Source organism: Cladophialophora psammophila (genome assembly GCF_000585535.1).
Source record: "Cladophialophora psammophila CBS 110553 chromosome Unknown aczJe-supercont1.7, whole genome shotgun sequence".
NCBI lineage: Eukaryota > Fungi > Ascomycota > Eurotiomycetes > Chaetothyriales > Herpotrichiellaceae > Cladophialophora > Cladophialophora psammophila.
Window position 1 is genome coordinate 612,371 of NW_006912928.1, and position 19,921 is coordinate 632,291.

The 19,921-nt window shown below is 51.6% G+C and overlaps 9 protein-coding genes across 9 annotated transcripts; 6 read left to right on the top strand and 3 right to left on the bottom strand.

Annotated features, from left to right (window-relative positions):
- Positions 1-398: 398 nt before the first annotated feature.
- A1O5_05240 (uncharacterized protein) lies at positions 399-2,139 on the bottom strand (the record flags this gene model as incomplete). Its single annotated transcript, XM_007745841.1, has 4 exons — positions 399-1,674; positions 1,722-1,881; positions 1,933-1,967; positions 2,015-2,139. The coding sequence occupies 4 exons, from the start codon at positions 2,137-2,139 to the stop codon at positions 399-401; spliced, it is 1,596 nt and encodes a 531-aa protein (XP_007744031.1).
- Positions 2,140-3,118: 979 nt separating this feature from the next.
- A1O5_05241 (uncharacterized protein) lies at positions 3,119-4,191 on the top strand (the record flags this gene model as incomplete). Its single annotated transcript, XM_007745842.1, has 4 exons — positions 3,119-3,263; positions 3,328-3,427; positions 3,486-3,758; positions 3,810-4,191. The coding sequence occupies 4 exons, from the start codon at positions 3,119-3,121 to the stop codon at positions 4,189-4,191; spliced, it is 900 nt and encodes a 299-aa protein (XP_007744032.1).
- Positions 4,192-4,239: 48 nt separating this feature from the next.
- Positions 4,240-4,851, top strand: A1O5_05242 (uncharacterized protein; the record flags this gene model as incomplete). The annotated part of the gene is made up of 1 exon (XM_007745843.1): positions 4,240-4,851. One exon carries the CDS (start codon positions 4,240-4,242, stop codon positions 4,849-4,851), a length of 612 nt encoding a protein of 203 aa, XP_007744033.1.
- Positions 4,852-5,900: 1,049 nt separating this feature from the next.
- Positions 5,901-6,364, top strand: A1O5_05243 (uncharacterized protein; the record flags this gene model as incomplete). The annotated part of the gene is made up of 2 exons (XM_007745844.1): positions 5,901-6,184; positions 6,250-6,364. 2 exons carry the CDS (start codon positions 5,901-5,903, stop codon positions 6,362-6,364), a joined length of 399 nt encoding a protein of 132 aa, XP_007744034.1.
- A 1,461-nt stretch (positions 6,365-7,825) lies between these two features.
- On the bottom strand, positions 7,826-9,795 carry A1O5_05244 (uncharacterized protein; the record flags this gene model as incomplete). The annotated part of the gene is made up of 3 exons (XM_007745845.1): positions 7,826-8,742; positions 8,793-9,464; positions 9,531-9,795. 3 exons carry the CDS (start codon positions 9,793-9,795, stop codon positions 7,826-7,828), a joined length of 1,854 nt encoding a protein of 617 aa, XP_007744035.1.
- Positions 9,796-10,785: 990 nt separating this feature from the next.
- A1O5_05245 (uncharacterized protein) lies at positions 10,786-12,696 on the bottom strand (the record flags this gene model as incomplete). Its single annotated transcript, XM_007745846.1, has 1 exon — positions 10,786-12,696. One exon carries the CDS (start codon positions 12,694-12,696, stop codon positions 10,786-10,788), a length of 1,911 nt encoding a protein of 636 aa, XP_007744036.1.
- A 902-nt stretch (positions 12,697-13,598) lies between these two features.
- A1O5_05246 (uncharacterized protein) lies at positions 13,599-15,416 on the top strand (the record flags this gene model as incomplete). Its single annotated transcript, XM_007745847.1, has 2 exons — positions 13,599-15,088; positions 15,167-15,416. The coding sequence occupies 2 exons, from the start codon at positions 13,599-13,601 to the stop codon at positions 15,414-15,416; spliced, it is 1,740 nt and encodes a 579-aa protein (XP_007744037.1).
- A 705-nt stretch (positions 15,417-16,121) lies between these two features.
- Positions 16,122-16,774, top strand: A1O5_05247 (uncharacterized protein; the record flags this gene model as incomplete). The annotated part of the gene is made up of 4 exons (XM_007745848.1): positions 16,122-16,242; positions 16,291-16,417; positions 16,534-16,574; positions 16,656-16,774. 4 exons carry the CDS (start codon positions 16,122-16,124, stop codon positions 16,772-16,774), a joined length of 408 nt encoding a protein of 135 aa, XP_007744038.1.
- Positions 16,775-18,193: 1,419 nt separating this feature from the next.
- A1O5_05248 (uncharacterized protein) lies at positions 18,194-18,631 on the top strand (the record flags this gene model as incomplete). Its single annotated transcript, XM_007745849.1, has 1 exon — positions 18,194-18,631. A coding segment is annotated over one exon (438 nt), but the record flags the coding sequence as incomplete, so codon positions are not given.
- Between the last annotated feature and the right edge of the window lie 1,290 nt (positions 18,632-19,921).

Below are 19,921 nucleotides of genomic sequence, written 5' to 3' on the forward strand. Positions count from 1 at the left end.
GTTGGCAGGTTGAGAAGAGAGAGTTGATATGCACAGTATTGGTCTAGCCTATTTAGGCCTAGTGTATATAATTGGTCTTGGCACGGCGTGCTGGGGCTCAGGCTCCCCAGGCTCCCCAAACTCTCTCTTTCTCCGTACCTGTCACCTCTTTAAACCCTCGTTGTCCTCATTGTCACTCAAGATAGATATTTTACTCAACAGGCCTATTTATGACCCCGACTTGTTCAACACGAAGTGACATGTTCAGCTGTCAAGCCTCGCGTGTCCGAGCTTCTACACAGTACCATGCTCAAAGAGCGAGGTACATACAGTTCCTCTTCAATGCCCCTGAACCGATGGCAGATTCCTGGTCCTGACTTTATGAGTACATTTGCAAGCTTCTGCTTGAACCGATTCCTCTACTGGCTGCTCAGCCTAAATACGTCGCTATCGTATCGCAGGGCCGTTTGCGGGCCTTCGAACTCAATCAAGTATCCTTCCTTGCAGGCCGAAAACATAATCTTCGGCTGTGCGGCATAAAATTGGTCATACTGGGCACTGAGGGCGTCTCGAAGATTTCTGACATTACCCTGCGGGTGGAGCTGAAGCCACGGATCAGTGCATTCAATCCCTCGGCATGACTTAAGGACAAGCAGGAGAGCATCGACTCGTGCAACGAACTTGTTGAGTGCTCGTCCGAGGATCTGCTGCTTTGGGGCTTTGGCGATGTCGTTAACGTTCGGCAGCAGATTCTGCATCTGGTATTTATCGCTCTTCATGTCGTACAGCTCATGCTCGTTGGTGCACCAAACCGAGTAGTAGAAGCTGTAATCAGCTCCTATGATCCTTAGCGACTTGTAGGTGCTATTGTGCTCACCCTTGACAGTGAAGTTCGGATGGGGAGCTGCCAATTCATATGGGTCTGCAACGCCCCAGTGCTCAACATTGACATGCTCAACGTTGCTCACGCCGCTGTCTGTGGTTACAGCTCCAGCCAGGGGCATAGTATGTCCATCCAGTTGAGTCCTTTGTGGCAGGCCAAACAGGTCGAGAAATGTCGGGGCAAGGTCCGTGTGGGTGGTAACAGCTTGTGAAGTCTGACCAGCGGGGACGCCAGGGCCTCGCCATATCATGGGTATGTTGATATCGGTTTCATAACCCGTCTTCTTCCCCGGACCCATCCGATGCTGCCCAATATGGTAGCCATTGTCTGTGGTATAGATGACATGCGTGTTGTTCAAAATACGATATTCGTCCAGGATTGCCACAAGGTCAGCAACCATGTCGTCAAGGCCTGCAATGACGCGAAGCCTTGCACGATACAGGTCGTCGAGCTTGTCCACAACAGACCTGTCTTGATGCGGGAGGTTTTGCAGCCACGAGACGCTTCCTTCTTTCTTCGGGTTGAAATTCTTGACTCTCGGCACTGTCTCACTGCTAAACGCGTTTTCCCACTTCTTCTGTGGAATCGGCATAAAAGTACCGCTTCCTTTTGCTCGGATCCCGACATGAGGCACCGCCGGAGCCACCGTCAAGAAGAATGGCTTTTGGGCTTTAGCAGCCTGATTCAGCATCTCCACGGCGTGCTGATGCGTCAGAGTCACAGCGTTTTGTCCGGGCAAGGACGTCCAGTTTTGTCCCTGTCTGGCCCAAGTTGTGTTGCAGTAATCGTATACTCCCGGCTCCAACAGAAAGCTGTACGAGATGAGTCTCCGAGATGTCTACGGCTTTTGGCTACTTACTTGCTGTCAGTCCAGCCCTTTGCCTCTGGGTCTCTGTAATTGTGAATGCTTTGGCCGTTGAACAGTTTGCCAACATAGTAAGTGTTTTTGCCACCTTCCCTCAACCAGATCGGCAAGTAATCATCATTGAGCCCCTCGCTCACAAACTTTGGATAGGCCCCTAAAGCAGTTCGTTACCTTCCGCAGCGACAGTTGAGCAAGTACGACATACCGTATGGCAGCCGGACATCAGTCACATTGGTGTTGCTCCTTTCGTTAGCCAACATTCTCTACTTCGTGGAGCTTGCACGTACTGAACGCATTTCCCTGTGAAGAGACTGACTCTCGAAGGACAGCATAATGCTGTGGTGCAGTAGTGATTCGAGAAGGTCGTGCCGTTGCTTGCGAGAAGATTCTGGACATTAGGCATGTAGTCCATTGAATTCATGTGGAGATCTGCAACCTCGCGTCAATTGAATAGCAGATGCCCGGAAACGTATTCCCACACCTTGATCATCCGACATGATAAGAAGGATGTTAGGCGTGGCCGATCCATTGCTTATGAGAAGACCGAAACCACCACCGGCGAAAACAAGAATATTAAAAGGATCTTTGTGACGAGCATCAGGTCAATTCTCATATTGGCTTTTTCGACCTCCAGGATAGATGGCTGTCGTCTCGGATGGGGGATTTATTTATACTGCTGTTTGGAGATGGACCTTGTGTGCAAACAGGATTGGAGGTAAGTCATGCAAAGGATCTCGAGGACAAGCCGATTCGCAGGGTCTTTGAGCTACTCAACGAGGCTGGTGAGGCTCTCACAACAGGGTCTTCTCATTGGGGACCTTGTCGCCAGTCAATGTCACATATATCACTATATGCAGATCAACTTCCGCCACCTACAACGGCAACATCGGGTATGGCGCTCTTGACGGACTCTGGGGTATGTAACTCTTCCAGGATCTCTTCCAGCTGTGTGCTACCGAAATATGACCGCCATTCAGCTGGTTGGACGCCTGACTCTTCCAGAACCCTGATTGACTTGCAGCCTTGTAAGATCGAGATCTAATGAGCAGCAGACGGTGTTCAGGTTTCTCCCTAGGTGGCCCACGTTTTCATCAGGCTCTCTGGTTGCCTAATCCGTGCTTTACTTGCTCCCAGTGAGCTTACAGTGAGGGCAGGAGTTGTGGATGAAGCAATTGATTGAACGCAGAGGCCAAACACAAGTGACCGTCATGCTACGCCTCAACGCAAACATCAGCCCATTTCTCCAACTTTTTAAAACAAATGCCAAACGAGGAGCAGGCATCTTTCACGTTCGAAATTCAACGGAAGTTTGAGCACGTTGAAAGATACTGAGCAACTGCAACATGCACATACCAATTGCTGTCGCTGTTCTCTCGTACAGCCTTTTCACCATGGCGCAACAATCCCAGGTGCCTGGACTCTCGGGAACAGTCTCCCTCTCACCTTCACCATCTCTTCCGAGCGGAGCGGCGCAAACAGTCGACCGGGCTTTCCCTGGGCTTGCATTTGAGGCGAGATCATTTTGGTATTATGCAGGTACGAATAGTATAGTCTATCAAAGGCTCTCTCAGAAAGCGAAGGACTGACTCTATATTATCAGGCAAAGCTGGAAAACCCATCAACTTTTCCCTGAACCTGTTACGAACGATCGCTAACAAGACCAAGACCAAGCCCGTTATTCGTGTTGGGGGAACCTCACTGTGAGTTCCTTACTCCAGTTTGTCAGACCGAGCTATGGCTGACATAGGTATCCAAAAGAGATCATTCACTGGGCTATGACCCAGACCAGCCCAAGGCAATCCACATCCCTGAGGGTCAACCTGCCGGTATTCCCAGTAACTTGACCTTCGGGCCGTCGTACTTCGAATCGTTCACCAACTTTCCAGACGCGAGGTACATCCTCGACCTCCCTTTCGCGTACAAGAATCGCACAAACTCGCTCCGCTTCATCGACGCCGCATATCGCAAGATAGGAGCAGACCGCATCTACGCGCTGGAACTAGGAAATGAAGTCAACCTCTATAGACAACCGTCGCACTGGAGCATCGCCGACCATGTGTCTCAGTGGACCGCATGAACAAGTGACATTGTGGCGAGCCTCGGTGTTGGGAACGATACCAAAGTCTGGCAAGCTGCCGCCACCTCTGCGGAAACCGTCAATCTGTTGCTCCCAGGCTATCAACCTGACAATCCATGGCAGATTCCGGGCATCTTCGAGAACGGCACCCTCGTCAAAGACCAGCAGCGTATCAAGTCGACCTCGGTGCACTACTACCAAACCAAGATCAACGAGTCTTCAAGTCTCCAGCGAGACATCATGAGTCACGCGGGAATCGTAGCTGGGTCGAAACTGCTCAAATCGGTAGCAGAATACTTGCACAAAAACGTCACACCCCCTATACCACTAGTGCTAGGCGAGATCGGGAGCTCCTTGGGCAACGGCTCCAGCGACGCTGACCTCTAAGTGGTCCTCGGCTCCGCGCTGTGGCAGGCCGACTTCCTTCTGCATTCCATGGCGATCGGTGTTGACAGAGTGAACACTCAGTTGGGCATCGTGTTCGACTTTTCACTGTGGAGCGTCGACTTCGCAGATGGGAAGACTAAGAGGAATCATACCGTGCTCGCACCTTTCTACGGCCAGGTCTTCGCGGCCGAGTTTATTGGCTCGTCTCTTGGCGAGGACGTGCAGGTGATTGAGTTGGCCATCACAGGTGATGGTGATGGCAATACAGGATCTGGGGCGTTGTCGGCGTACGTTGCCTACGAAAGCGGCCGGCCGGCTCGAGTCGCGGTGATCAACATGCAGTGCTGGAGCGGGATGGCCAATTGCTCATCCTCGGAGTCTTTATCAAGACCGAGTCAAGAGGTCGAGGTCTCCGTCCCGAAGGACGTGAAATCCGCGCTCGTCGAGAAATTAACCAGCCCCTGCGGCGCGGACGCCTTTGCGGACCAGGGCATCACTTGGGACGGAGTGAGCTGGAACACGGCCGAGAATGATGGAATCGGCAGGCAAGTGCTGGACAGGGACGACGACAGTGTTGCGAATGTCACCATCGTCAACAACGGCACAGTAAACGTTCGTGTTGGGGCGAGCGAGGCTGTCATGGTCAACTTGGGATATTGAAAAGAACAACTCGGATTGTCATGGATTTATTATTGATGGAGATCCCTTCCATCCTGTATCTGTGTCACCTGTAACAACAAGTGAAGGAAAAGCTGTTCTCTGCGCGCATCTCCAGACATTTTTGCCGACCTCGGGTCGTGTGGGCCGCCGCTCTCAGAACCGTCCAAGGGGAGCTCAGCCTTGCTTCAAGCGTGGCTTCACCAATGCCAGTTGGGATAGGTTGGATGACACAAACATTCCCTTTATTGGAAGGGGAACCGCAGTTGATCGATCCAGACGCCATTACCCTTGGATACTGGGCATCACAGTAGCAAAAACATCTGTCTCCGGACAGCTCAGTTGCCACAGTCGATTCTGACGTGGTGTAGCAAACAGTCCTGCCTTGTATCCCTTGCCGTCAAGCCTGTCATGAAGTTAGCATCGCATCACAAGGGGTTTCCGGTAGATAGACTGACTCGAAGGTTATTGCGTTGTTAACAGACACAGTAGGGATGTAGTCATGTTTTCCACCTAGCTGGTTGGTCGACATCGCATGGCAGAGGGGCGCCTTGGTCACTTCTGCCTCTCTAACAACTACAATTCTATTATTGGCTGCGCTATGACCTTGACGAATTGATGAGATAGAAACGTGGCATTGGCGTGATTCTCGTTGCCTACCCAGGTATCATTAATATAGAGGAGTATTGGTGGTAACGCTAGAGCCTTTGAAATTGATTGATGCTCTATGATCTTAGCGGCCCTTTGCCGGCTTCTAGGCCGTCTTAGGCACGGCCGCCACCTACAAGGCGATCCATTCAGGTACCTAGGGAGGCTTCCTAGGCACTCATTGCGACCCCAAGGCGCCCACAACCTGTCAGTTACAGCCGGGTTCACTAGCCTTTAGGCTACTAGGCTGAGCCCTACCCTTCGCCCCATCAACAAATTATTACAAAGCTCGCAACAACTTGGCAGTTCAATCCATCGAAACCGATCTTGTACAATTGGACTTTCAACTCTGTGCTCTTCGGACCGCTTCCCTCAAGCAGCAGCGCTCATATCACTCCATCTAAATGAGCACGCCCATCCCAAAACAGTCCATCCTCCACGCTTACCGACACCTCTACCGGACTTCCCTTCGCGCTGTCAAGCACGCGCGCCCCGCGCGCTATGAGATCCGCGACATTCTGCGCGACTCATTCCGCAACTCGCCTCCCACAAATTTCAATCTGCGGCGCATACAGAACACGCTGAAGTTTCTCGAGAATGCAAGAAAGTACAATGGATTCGAACACAGGATCGTGAAAAATTTGCTGCATCTGCAGTTTTGGAAGATTAAGGGTCTGGACAAGAAACTGTACGTGCACGGGGAATTCCTTTGCTGAGCCTCTCGAGGCGAGGCGCTGACGTTTTGGGTTGTAGGATCAAGAATTCGAACACTTCCGAGGCCATCGAGTCTAGGCGACAGATATGGCATCAGTATCGGGCGACGTTGACCATGCTGAACGAAAGTCTGGACATCTGCTTGACGATATAAGCCAGAATGGTAACGTCCTGTCTCGCTGATGTTGACGAGGGCGCGGACAGTGCTTCTGAAAACTACTTCATTGAAAAGGGATTCATGATCCAGCAGAGGCGCACGAAATTGCCGGATCATTGCGGCTCGACCCAAACTCGATGGATGGCGAAGGCTAATACGAACCGACTGCTCTGTCAATTGTGATTGAGGAGGGCTCCAAGCACCGCATGATGGAAGATGTTCTGGGGTGTATGACTACCACCCGAAGAACAGAGCGCACAGAAAAGTGATGATGATGTTCACTTCAGAATCTCGACAGCATCGATTTCCATTTCGAAGCGTCAGCTGTGGACAGAGCGACGCTACGCTGGGCAACTCTTCGCATCCATCTATCCTTGGTCCCTATCCTCTACAGGAGGTTAAATGACCAGACCCTACGCGGCTCAAGTGATGGCGGGAATGGGTCACAGAAACATTCCGATACGTATGCCTCACCGAATCTGAGAAGATAGGAGCTGTTCTCATCGGATACTCCTGCTTGTGACAGAAAACATCTCTGGGGAGGCCGGCGCAATCCGATCCTTCTCCCCTGTAAACCCCCTTTCCATTTACTCGCTCGTCCAAAGCGGCCACTTCCTCCAATCTTTTCAGCCACGAATCCAACGGCATGTCACTGAACTGTCATTCATGGACAAGGGTATCCCCATTTCTTAGGGCCGAGTCCTTCGTCCTTTCTTTCCAACCACGCCTTTCTCAGTACCTGGCTTTGGCTATGCCCCGTTAGGACCATGTTATTCATGGCTGCGCTAGAACTCATCTTTTTGCGTCAGTTACACGAAATTGACGTATCTGGGCGGCGAAGCGATCTAGGCAATGAAAGGAACAGTCTGACAATGCGTCTTCCTAGTAGAATTAAAAGATACCTACCCAATCCTCAAGCTCGGAAGTAACTAGACTCTATCTGCAACCTTCTATCGTCGATCTATCAGTCCTCTTGCCGCCCAGCACGTTGCTCATGCAATGCGCCGTCCCCTTTCAGCCAGATCACAAGCGACCCTGACGTATTGGCTGGGATGTGTCCATATGGTGATCAGCAAGCGTTGACCTTGTATCTGTACACCAACACCTTCATGCCTTTTGTGACTGCAGCGATACCATGGGAATCAGTGTGTTACAGATAGTCCAGAAAGGTACCTCGAACAACACTTTCCTGATGCTATGTGGAACATAGTATAACTTCTTGTTATTGTCACACCTTTCTGAGCGTGGGTGCGTTACCCTTTCCGGGGAACAGCCTCATAATAGCCTTTCTCAGCCTCGTTCTCGATGCCTCCGTCAATCCTTCTTCACGCAGTATATCTTGAGAGAACAATGTACAAAATGTAGTGTGGAATGAAACATATTATCAATTAAAGGCTAAGAAAACAAGTCTATAGCGGTCATGCAGCGACTCTAACTCGCCAGCCCTTCGTGGTCTCATCAACAGTCGGTGCGATTCGTCCTTGTCCTCGTCAGATCAAGGCCGGCCAACGACGTCGACGTGTTCACCCTGTCGATGTCGTACGGGCTGGCGTTATAGTTGGCAGCCTCGCTGACACTGCCAGTCTTGGACCTGACCCTCGTCAACGACGTGCGAGCCCCCACCTCGGATGCAAATGACTTCCTGGTCTTGATCGGTTCGAACCTGGCTTCGTCTTTCTCAGACTCCAAATCGGCGCTGCTAGTAAATCTCCTGATGGATTCCTCTTCAAATTCTCGTGTTTCGTTGGCGCGGACAGCCTTTGCACGGAGCTCGGCCATGACGGCCTCGGCTTGGGCGGCATACACGCAGCGACTCCTGATCCTGGCCCCATACTTCCAGAAGATAAATGGGAATGGAACGCATGCCAATGCTAGGAATCCTGGTATCGAGCTTGCCCAGTGGATACCCAACGCGTCAAACATGTCTGGTGTGAAGAGAGGGAAAGCGGCGCCGAAGAGCGATCGTAGAACCGTGTTTGCTGCCAATGCGGACGCTGCGAAGATGGTGTACGAGTCGATCAGATAGTTGGTGACGGCCAGGAAGATCACGGTGAAACCATAGCCAAACGGCACCCCGGCCAAGACGGGCGAGATCCAATGAATAGAGGCGTAGTTTGTCCAGGCAAACCAGAACAGTCCAATAGGTATCGCAACGGCTCCGTATATTGCCGGTGGTAATCGAGCCTCTGCCGGGGCGACACCGCCATGTTTCGCAGCCTCGTCTGTGTACCATTTATTCGTCCAGCTCGCGAAGACAATTCCCCCCATCATGCCAACGGCGACACCAAGGAATGGAAGTCCGCCAATACCTTCTGACCACCCGCGAACTTGTTGAAACACAATCGGGTACGCCCCGAACAGGAGATACAGCGTACCTGATGCCGTCAGCAAGGCCGAGTTTACCGGAAGATGGGCCGTGACTTACCGTAGACGATCGCGATATAGAGCGACAGCAGCAAAACGATCGGCTCCTGGAACAGCAAAATCCATGGTCGAATGAGCGCGGTCGGCAGGAGGGACTTTAGAGACGGAGCTCCTTTTCCCTTGTCCGTTTCTAACATGTAGACTTTGCCAGTCATCTTTGACAGTTTAGCGACCCTCTTTCGCAGAATGACAGGCGCATAAGTTTCGGGCACGAAGGCAGCCCCTAGAATCCACATGACTCCGGCAAAAATTGCCAACAGACCCATCACCCATCGCCAACCTTGGTTCTCGGCAAGGAATCCTGAGCAGAACGGTCCAAGTGTAGGCCCCATTGAGGGCGCCAGTGCAAAGATTCCCATGGCCAATCCTCTTTCCGACGCCTGAAAGACGTCTGCAATGACACCGCCGGCATTGGTGAATGGAGACGAACCGAAAGCTCCGGCAAAGAAACGCAGGACGAGGAGAGTTCCGATATTATTGGCACCAGCACAGCCAGCGCAGAAGGCTGTAAAGCCGCCGAAACTGATGAAGTAGATTATCTGCCTGCCATAGAGTTCCGACAGCGGTGCCCATAATAGCGGCCCGATTGCGAAGCCGAGAACAAAGAAGGATATGCCGGCGGTTATCAACTCAGTGCTGGCGCCTAAGTCGACGATGAGCTCGCGTATGGTTCCTAAGATGGCAATCAGCAAATGGTGGTCCCGCTAACAGAGATACGATCCGGGCGTCGCAGGCATACCACTGAAAGCACTCGACGCAAAAGCCGTTGCCAGCACTTCGGTTGCTACAATCAAGCTGGTGGTCCATCGCCTCGATCGCGACCAGTTGAACGGGTTGCCCGGATCATTGGGGATGTAAGTGACGAGATAAGGATCCTCCTCTGTGCCTGACCCGGGATATGGATAATTCAGAACTTCCAACGTCACTCGAGCTTGATCCGCTACAAGGCGGAACAATGACAGTGGCATAGATGCAGAATCCGCATGGTCACGCTTCTCAGCCATCGTGCGAGCCGCAGGGGAAAGCCGGCGTCCTTGAAAGAGCAGAACATGATCTGCATCTTGGACGGCAGGACACAGTTTTGTGCATTTCAAGAGACCACATGCATAGGGAGTCGATGAGACATGATTGCATCACCGAGGGCAGAAGGCCATCTCAGAAGAGCATCCCACTGGTGGAAGCATCTTCGACCTTCGATCTGGCTCCACAATCAAATCTTGAAAGCGCATGACGAGCAGCGCAACGTGGGCCTGTAAAGGGCGTCTCGAAACATTTACCTTTGATAACGTCGGTGTCGCCGTTGGTTGGGGTGACAAAGGTCGGACATCGGACCCCTTTAAGAAACAGCCTCCCCGGAAGCTGTGACACTTGAGCCAAATCACATTCTGTACAAGTACAAGTACTCGTTAGTCGTGCAGCCCGGGATCTTTGTGCCGAGACCCTATCTCGAAGATAACCTTCCAAGATTCATAGCGAGAGAAAGAGAAGAAGAAAGGGGCTCCAAGGCTGATTGAGTTTCGTCTCGGGCTTCTTGGTCCTGGTAAACTCTCGGCCGCAAGCAGCAGTGGCCTGTCACAGTTGATCAGGGCATCACAAAAAGGGATATTGGGAAAATACGACATACGACGATTGAAGTCTTCTCGAAGAAGGGGAGTTGCTCCGGTCAATGGCGCCACTGGCATGAAACGGTGGCGACAGCCTCGTGGACCTCGGCTTAAAATTTTGCGCTCGGAAAATTCTTGCTCCGTGGGACACACATCATTTACGGTAGGCGACACAAAGACAGCCTTGCAGTGCAACCCAAGATCGTCCGTAATCTTCGGCTGATTCAAAAGCACATGTTACTTGGCTCTGGTGGCCCTGTGAGGGTGGACCTTGCCTAGGGCATGAATGGAGAAAAGTACTCGGAACAGAGCACCGCAAGTGAAAGAGCCCGGACTGAGAAATTGCAGAGGGCCTTGTGCGATTGCACAGAGTTATGCCGCGACCATAACTCATAACATCGCCCTTCTCTCCTTCTTGACAGCATCTACGTCTTCCAAAACCCTTTCCGGCACATCCACGACCTTGTCTCGGATGTAGTCCGCAAAGCCCTTTCCCAGGGCATCCAGCAGGCGGCAGCTACTCACCCCGCGGCCCAAGGGTCCGTAGATGACAAAATGCACCGCCCAAATATTCGGGAACTCCATCCTCTCGATGAAGAAATCATCCCTCCAGTCATCGCCCATGAGTTCCTGGATTTTTGACCGGGTCATGAAAGTCTGGAGCCAGGGGTAATGTTCAGCGCGACGGACGAAGATGCCGAAGTTGATGTTCGCCCCTTTGTCTCCTGAGCGGGCTAGTGTGATGTCTCCGAGACGAGCTTTGCGTGTGGGTCCAAAGGAGGCCAAATCGACGGGATGTGCGGTCTCGTAATTCTCTCGTGGTGCTAGCTTTTGATAGTGGGGAGGATGGCCGGCGTCTGCAGTCTGCGCGTCTTCTCCTTCCGTTGATAGGATTGCCACTCCTTCTTTAAGGTCGCTCTGCGGGTATAAAGCTGGGTAGAAGGCGAGATAGGATCTCGGAAGTGCTGTTCTATAGTCCAGGGAGAGATGGAAGCCTGAAAAATGCTGCATCGCGATCTCGCTCCACGCTTTCACCAACCCATATATCGCGGCTTCCGTATCGGCTTGGACGAACAATCGGCAATACGTCGTGCTGGAGAACTGCGATCTTGGATTTGCCTCTGGGGTTCCCAGGATCTGGAAGTCCAGCAGTTGATACTCGTCAATGAGGTTCTTCTGCTTGAGAGCGTGCCGGATTTGTGTCTCGAATAATCTCCACTTCTCGGCTGTTGCGTATCCAGTTGCATTGGTCAGCAGCTGCGCCTCGTAACCTCCGTGGTAAAAGATAGCCAGCTTGGTCGTTGGAGGCGGTGGGTATCCTCTGATGTTTGACAACCTGACTCTGTTCTTGCCGACTTGGTTGATCCTGATATCTGTCGTATCGGCAGAGACGTCTGAGTTGAGATATGTGCCTCCCTGGAGTTCATACAAGAACTGACACTTGACGTTGTCCTCGTTGACTAGGCCATTGGTGCCATCGTGCTTGGTGATGATGGAGGTCCCGTCATCCGCAATTTCTGCGATTCCGAACGACAGGTCCACGAAAGTCTCCAAGGGGTATTCATCAAATCCCGAGAAATTCGATCCTGTCGCATAAGCAGAGCATTCAATCAAATGCCCTGCCACGAGTGCTCCAGCCAGTCGATCGTAATCAGTGTCGGACCATTTGTGCCAATACCAGGCTGCTCCGATGACTGGGGACGCATCTGCCACTCTTCCACAGATTACGACATCGGCCCCCAGCTCGAGGCCTTTGACAATGGCTCTTGCACCAAGGTATGCGTTTGCACTCACGATAGGCTTCCCTTTTGTGTCCAGCAAGTCTGTGGCATGTTCTTGCAGCGAGACTTTTTCGTTCTCTCCATCCAGGTGCTGGGGTAGTTTACCGGTTTTCTCCAGGCTGGTTTTTACTTCCTCCATCAGGTTATCGCCGTAGACATAAGCGACCTTCAATCCCAGGTCCCGGTCATTGACAAACTTCTGGGCCTTCTTCGCGAGTCCCCGCGGGTTAAGAGCTCCGCCATTGATGATGATCCTGATACCTTTATCCTTGATGACATCAAGTGTTTGCTCAAGGCCATCCCAAGCAGTAGGTTCCCAGCCATCATGGTTGCCAGCAGCCATCTTCTGGGCATTTTCGGCAAGGTTCATCTCTGCGAGATAGTCGCCAGTTATGAAATCGACAGGCCCAAGTGTTGCCTGACGCCGCATCTGGTATCCTGGATCACCGCGTGCACCAGAGCAGTTGGCGATCCGACAAGCCCGCGTGGCGGCAGTCGAGGCTGGTCCCGGGTCGCCCATCTTGGTAGGGAGGGGTGGTCACAAAATGACAGACCTTGAGTCAAGAAAGGTGCCAGTTGTAAGAATGTCGAGGGCGAAATGCTGCCGATCTTCTGTTTCCAAGATCTGAGGCTCACTGACTCAATGTGCAGCTCTCTGCTGAGACCTTTGCTGTCTAAGTGAAGCTGGGGAGGTTGGGACAGTGCGAGTCCCTTCGACACGACCGACTGTTATGTTTTTCGGGTCTTTCGGCTCCAGCTGGCAGAGATTCTGGTTTCCTGGCGAAAGGATTCAAGGAGCGCTGTCGTCTTCATGATCTGAACGCGGGCTGCCCCGGCAAATGGACTCGATGCCGACATTGCGGGAGCCTTTCTCGAACCTGGATTCTGAAAGGCGCCTCGAGAGGTATTCCGAGGCAATATCTGAACAGATCAGCCCTCTGGTTCTCGACTCATGGGCATTGACTCGAGGCCTACCAATCAGTTCGTCGTCTTCCTCGGTCCATCTCTACCCCTCTCTGCATGTGTTGAATTCCCCCCACGGTGCGAAGCATTCAACGTCTTCATATCCGAAAGTTAAAAACAAGGCGCCCGGTATATTGCAAGACATTAGTTTCATTGACTGGTCCAAAAAAAAAATAAGCATCGTCAGGCCCCTCTCGGTGTTTGCCCATGTTGAGCCGAGGGCCCCTTCATCAACGGACGTTGACGTGAGATCCTATGCAATGGTTCCCGCTCCGTAACACGATTGCATTGGTGAAGCAAAAAGCTGTTATCTCCGAGAAGAGAAGTGTGGCTTTGCTGCCTGATGGGCGTATTCTCACACCTACAGCCATCGTTATAACTCATCGTGGAGGGCAGACAAAAGCCAACGCTGACTTTTCTAGTCTATTGAAAGACAAACACGATCAGTAAACAACCAAAATGGGTAGCGTCGACGCCTCGGTTTCGGATATCGTTTCTTCCTATTCAATCCCCGCGGAATCGAAGAGGCTGTTGACCGAAGCCTTGCTCGAGAATCCAAAGATCGCCAAAGACGTACCCAAAGAAGCCCATGAATTTGCGTCGCGAATCACCTTCAAGGGTACCGACCTCCCTTCGATCCCTATTAATTGGCGCTTCGCCGAGTCTGCCGCAAGTCTGAAAGCCTTTGAGGCATGCATCCTTTACGCGCTCGTGAAGCGCAAATACAATGTAGAACTCACCGGGGCGGAGATCAATACCGACCACGCACAGTTATTCTTCATGTCGACGCTCATCTGGCAGATTGACCCAGACACGGACCATACCATCACTCTGACTAAGAACACGGAGAAGATGTACGAAATGTTCCCCAACTATGACTTCCACAAGATGTCATCTAGTCTGTACAAGCTGTGCGTGACCAATATCTATCAGACGAAAGATGATCGCTATTTCCACCTTCACGGTAGCATGAATCCAAAACCATCTCTTGACAGCATCGGTTTACCTGGAGATCGACCTGACCTCAAGACCTGGGAGGAAGCGATGCAGCCGTTCATCGAAAAGCTGGCGACCATCGACTCGGCGGAGATGCAGCATCTCGCATCTGACGTGTACAAGCAAGCTGGTGTGATAGCGGAAACTGTCGACTCCTTTCGGGCCACTGAACACGGCAGGGCAAACGCTCACGTTGGGCTTTTCGAGATTCATCCTGCTCCGAATCCGTCACAGAAACCTTCCTGGTGGCCATCGACCCCTCAGACTTCGGCCGTAAGGCCGCTTGCGGGACTCAAGGTGATCGATCTGACGCGTGTTATTGCCGCTCCAGCTGTCACTAGGGGTCTGGCCGAGCTAGGTGCAAGCGTCATGCGCGTCACTTCCCCAAACCTGGTGGACTTTAGTTCGCTGCACCTTGACCTTAGTTGGGGCAAGTGGCAGTGCAGTCTCGACCTCAAGACCGAAGAGGGAAAAGAAAAACTGAGAAACCTTATCAAAGATGCGGATGTCGTGGTTCAGGGCTATCGCCCAGGTGTGCTTGACAAGTATGGCTTCGGCCAACAAGGCATCATCGACTTGGTGAAAGACCGTGAGCGTGGTATCATCTCGGTTCAGGAGAACTGCTACGGCTGGAATGGTCCTTGGGATTATCGTTCAGGATGGCAGCAAATCAGCGATGCCTGCGTCGGCATTTCCGCAGGGTTTGGCAAAGCCATGGGCTTGAAGAATGACGAGCCTGTTACCCCTGTCTTCCCAAATAGCGACTATATGACTGGTATCGCCGGGGTCACCGGAATTCTCTGTGCCTTGATGAGGCGTGCAGAGGAAGGCGGGAGTTTCAAGGTGGATATTGCCCTCAACTATTATAATCAGTGGTTAGCAAATTCGGTGCAGGAGTACCCGGGAGAAGTCTGGCAGGACGTCTGGAAGAGGAATGGAAAACAAGTCTTCCGGTGAGTTTCTCTAACACCTTTCAAACCCCTCGCTCTTTCCCGTCGCCAGAAACGTCGCTGAACTCCCTCGGTCATCAGGTGTTACCATAACATGAACTACCTAATACCTCGGTATATGGAGATGATCGCGAAGAACGGTAAGATCTTTCAGCCGTCGTTCTTCGAAGATCGTCAAAGCAAAGCCGTTGGTGCCGTCGTACGCACAATAAAACCAATCATCAAGTTCGACAATGACCAGGTCCGCCCTGGTTACAATGTAGGCACCAGAGGCAACGGTAAAGACGCAGCACGGTGGCCGGATGATCTAATGACCGAAATGGTGCAGTGACGAGTCAATTGGCCCACAGTCGTCAGGGACAAGGAATATGTTTCCCATGCAATTTTTGATTTGTCGTTGATGTCCCTTTGACCTTCTAAATCAGCTTCGGTGGTGAGCAATTGAGGAGTTGTAGCCGCGAATTGGAACATGTTGCATTCCAACTGGGCCACGGTGCCGGAATAGTTGTGCGTCGGTGGTAGTCAACTAAGTCCAAAGAGATACTGATCTATAACTTGATCCATGCGACCTAAAGCTGAAAATCAAATCAACCAACAACGGCATTCGGGTTCCGTATGCGGCCATGGCCGGGGTGCCCCAGGTATGGGTCCGGAATACCCGCTGCCAATCATGTGCAGCGTCGGCAGATTCTGACATATCAAGATCGCAAGGATTTCTGCGTCAAGAACTCTTCGTCAGACATCCTGTCAGGGGCTCAAGAGTATGCGCAAATCAAAGAGCCAGAAATATGGGTTTTAGTGAGAGACGGCGGTGTACTGAATGTGACACTTCACGCCTGTGATGGTGACGCTCTTTGGCTGCGGGGGAATCCAAGCCGAGGATGTGATGCAAACTGCGCAGTGGCTTCGTCGCACGACTCGACCAGCCTGCATCATGGGAGGCCGAGGGGTCTATATAAATGAGGGGTTCCGGGAGATGCCTTGAGAGCCAGCACCAGTTCGAGGCTTTCTGTAACTTGAGCATAGCCTACCCAAAATGCCTTTGAAGGGACAATGCAATTGTGGGGCCATCCAGGTCTCCGTCGACGACGACGCCGCCGAGAAAAGCCAGCCTATCTTCTGTCATTGCTCAAATTGTCGAAGACAGAGCGGAGCTCGTACGTTCTGCTCATCCGATGCGTTCTCATACCGCTAATGGTTTTCAGTTGGAACATACGTTTCCATGTATCCTGATGCCGATGTGACTATAACTGGAAGCCCCAAAGATTATGAAGACCGCAGCACAGATAGCGGGACCCTGCTTCACAGGTGGTTTTGCGGGGCATGCGGATGGTGAGTCCAAATTCCTGTTGTCGAGATCGTTCCACTATGGCGACGTCGCCAAAGACATCTTCTCTTCATTTGCTGAGTCCGAAGTACGGTCGGGGGTGACTGACAAGGCTTCGCAGTCCGATTATGTCCACCTCGGAGAGACTACCAGGAATGAAGAGTAAGTTCTTCAATAACCACCCAGTGAAATAGCCTCGCATATGAACGGAGGAATTGTATTGACAATTTCTTCCATGCGTAGTCATCAAAATGGGCCTGTTCGATAAGATCCACAAACCCAATGCTGAGATATACTGCAAAAACAAGAATGAGTGGGAGCCGGTTGTTGAGGGAACCGCGCGTCTGCAAGGAGCCTTCTGAACGCAGACTGGTTTCGCAAACGCCATGTCTCCGCTTGAGGTCTCCTTGGGAAATCAGCGGATCCGTCTAAGGCGTGCTGCGCAATTGCAAGCGATAATATGGCCTTTCCCAATAGGATATTTTGTCGGATCAAATGTATCACGAAATCTATCCGCTCGTGCTTCTTTTTTTTTTGGAGCCAGGCAAATGGACAAATATGTGCGATAGGTCTCGGCTGCCTTGCGGAGGCAAGAGTCCTTGTTGATACGGCGACGGGACAGGCATAGGTCGCCGGCAAAACTTTCCCCAGGTATCGTGATATCTTCATGAGATAAAGGCATCTTCATTTCCCGGACCCTGATAATGACCATCGTCACCAGGATATGTACTTGTAATCACGCATTATAACTCAGATCGTTCAGAATAAGGGAAGATACTAGCCATTTAACAGCCGGAGGAGCCGGTGGCACCGCAGCTGCCTGGGTATAAGTGCTTGGGCAACTTGCCTGTAAAGTCCTCGCCATAGATACGTTCTTGTCTCTTCAAACGACATCTTTGAAGGAACTCGGATATTGTGCTCCCAACAATGCGACTTCCTTCAGAACACTCCAAGTTGTGCAACACCATGAATATCTGTCGTCACCATATGGCACTTCCGTCGAAGTTGTCTGCTAACACAGAGTATGCGTTAAATGAGGTGATGTTGGCTGTTGGTTTTTTTTCTCCCCTTTTGGTCACTGTGAGCATCACGAGACGTCAAAATGGGTCTGTCAACTGTCATTTGAAACAGATGACGTCAGCGGTGGCTCGGCAGACCTTCCGTGATTCAGAGTGAATTGTATCTTCTCATCGACTCTGCTCTTCTTCCATCCGTCATCTTGCTTGCTATTCCTTTCAGATCTGGTGATCTATCTGGTATGGATGCCACCAGAAATGCTTAGCATCGATTAATCTCATGATCGGGCAACAATTGGACGGAAATTCCCCCATTCTGCGCGATTTCGGCCATAGCCGCCCAATCCTGGCCAGTAAGTGGTGTGACCCTCGGGCTATGCTGCTGGTAACATGATCTCTTTTCATTGCCCGACATTCTATGGTACCATGGTCTCTTCTAGCCGAATCTGTCAACGCGCCAATCCTCGTGATATCCACCCAGTATTACCAAGTGTTATTGCTTCTTTGTGACTGAATCAGTTAACTGAGTTTCTTATAAAAGAAATTGGCCCTCGTCATCTTCAACCCCCTGTATTGGTTTGCCATCTACCAAGTTAAAATCAGAAAACCTCTACAACGATCGAATTGACGACTACCAAAGCAAACAACCCTATTACAAAACATCGCGACGCAATGACCAAACTCAGTTGGAACAGTCTCACCGGCCATCATTCAGAGACTCCGGCCGGCACAGAAAACCCGGTGACAGACCAAACACCACATCACAGACGTGACTCAAAGCTTAGTCACATTATGGACTCGATCCGGCACTCGCTCGCCCATGAACATGAAAAGCTACCCGGCGAGAGTGAAGCTCAACACCAAGGATCCGTGGCCGTGAACAGCGAATCGGGCAACAACGGCTCGATCAGTCCCTCTTTACAAGCAGTCGCCTCATCCAAGCTCAATGAGAATAATATGGGTGAACACTCCCATGAACTGGGGGACACCTGGGGTTGGCCAGGTCTTGGTACTTATGCATCGAATGAATCTCCAAGGACGTCGACGTCGAGACAAGAATCAACCCCTCCAAGACGCGAATCGGTGCCGACAAGAAAGGAGTCTGAGCCGTCAAGAAGGGAATCAACGACATCTCAGGCCAGCAAGAAGAGCCACGACACCCAAACCGGCTGGCCAGGCCTGGGTCCCTTCCCCGAAGACGTGGACGAGTGACAGATTCGGGCAGAGAGACCATCGGGCTGACCGCATGTTGCAACTACCTTGTATTTCAGAGCAAATTTCCTGTCTTTGTGGTGCGTTGAGCGAGGATCTCCGGGGCTACACTATTGGTTGGGTACGAGACGATGGTGGGTTTAGAGCTACGATATCAAATCGAGGGACAAAAGCCATCTTGGCGAGGCTGTTTGTGACTTTACTCAGTCATGGTACTAATACATTGAATTTATACGAACAACTTTACCAACTCTGAAACCATAGGACTACCCAAGGACTACCTTAGCCCACTCAGTTGCCGTTGTGAAATTAGCTAACCTTCCTACAGGCTACTCCCGAGTTAGAAACATACCTAGTTCGGATTAAGGTGCGGCTCGGCTACTATCTGACGAGTACTCATTCTGTCTTTGCCCGTCTTACTGATAGAAATCATCCATCTCCAGCCGCCCAGGCATTGTCAACTTGGTGTCGAAGAAAAGATTAGGCAGCACACATCCACCCAGCTTATTCTGTGACGAGCTCTTCATCCAAGTCAAAAGCTACTGCTTTCAATCCTGTCGATGCACACAACAACATCACATCACACTTCTTTACCGACTCTGGCCACGATAGGTCCTCATTCTGACGACGGCCTCGGCTCTCTCTTCGGCCAAGATTATGTCTGCAGGAATGACAGTTCCCAACACGGTTAAGATGTTGACGACGGGGGCGCGGACCCTGGGCTCCGACCAAGCTATGAAGCCCCGTAAAAGAGTTGGGAGAGGATGGGGCTTTATGAAGGCATGACGCTTCCTAGTGTAGCAGAAGTTCCAGACTCTCCGGTTCCACGCTGCATTGTACTGTAAGCTTAGCCGTCAGAAGACACAACACAGTACCCAATCCTGTGAGACTGGTGCCGGACAGGACTACTGTACTTGTTAGAGGAAGTGTGTCAGGAAGGGACAGAGGAGTGGATGAGGCCGGTACGCACGGAGAAGCGGATGTATCAGATTGGCTAGGACGAAGTCCCTGTCCATGACCGGGGAACAAAGTTGTGCCAAAGCCTGGCGACAAGGAACATACAAGCTGTTTCTCCCAACTTCCGCTAAGTTCCAAGGCTCCTCGTCCATGTTCGAAGGCCATACCATAGGTGGGTGAAGCTCGTCGTGATGGTATCGTGATCACGCCAAATTGTAATGACCGGAAGTCTGATCCGTACACGAGACTTTGTGGCGTCTGCGGTTTAGTGCCGACGATATCCTGTCCAATGGGCTGTTGTCAGGTACAGGCATGCCTCAAAGA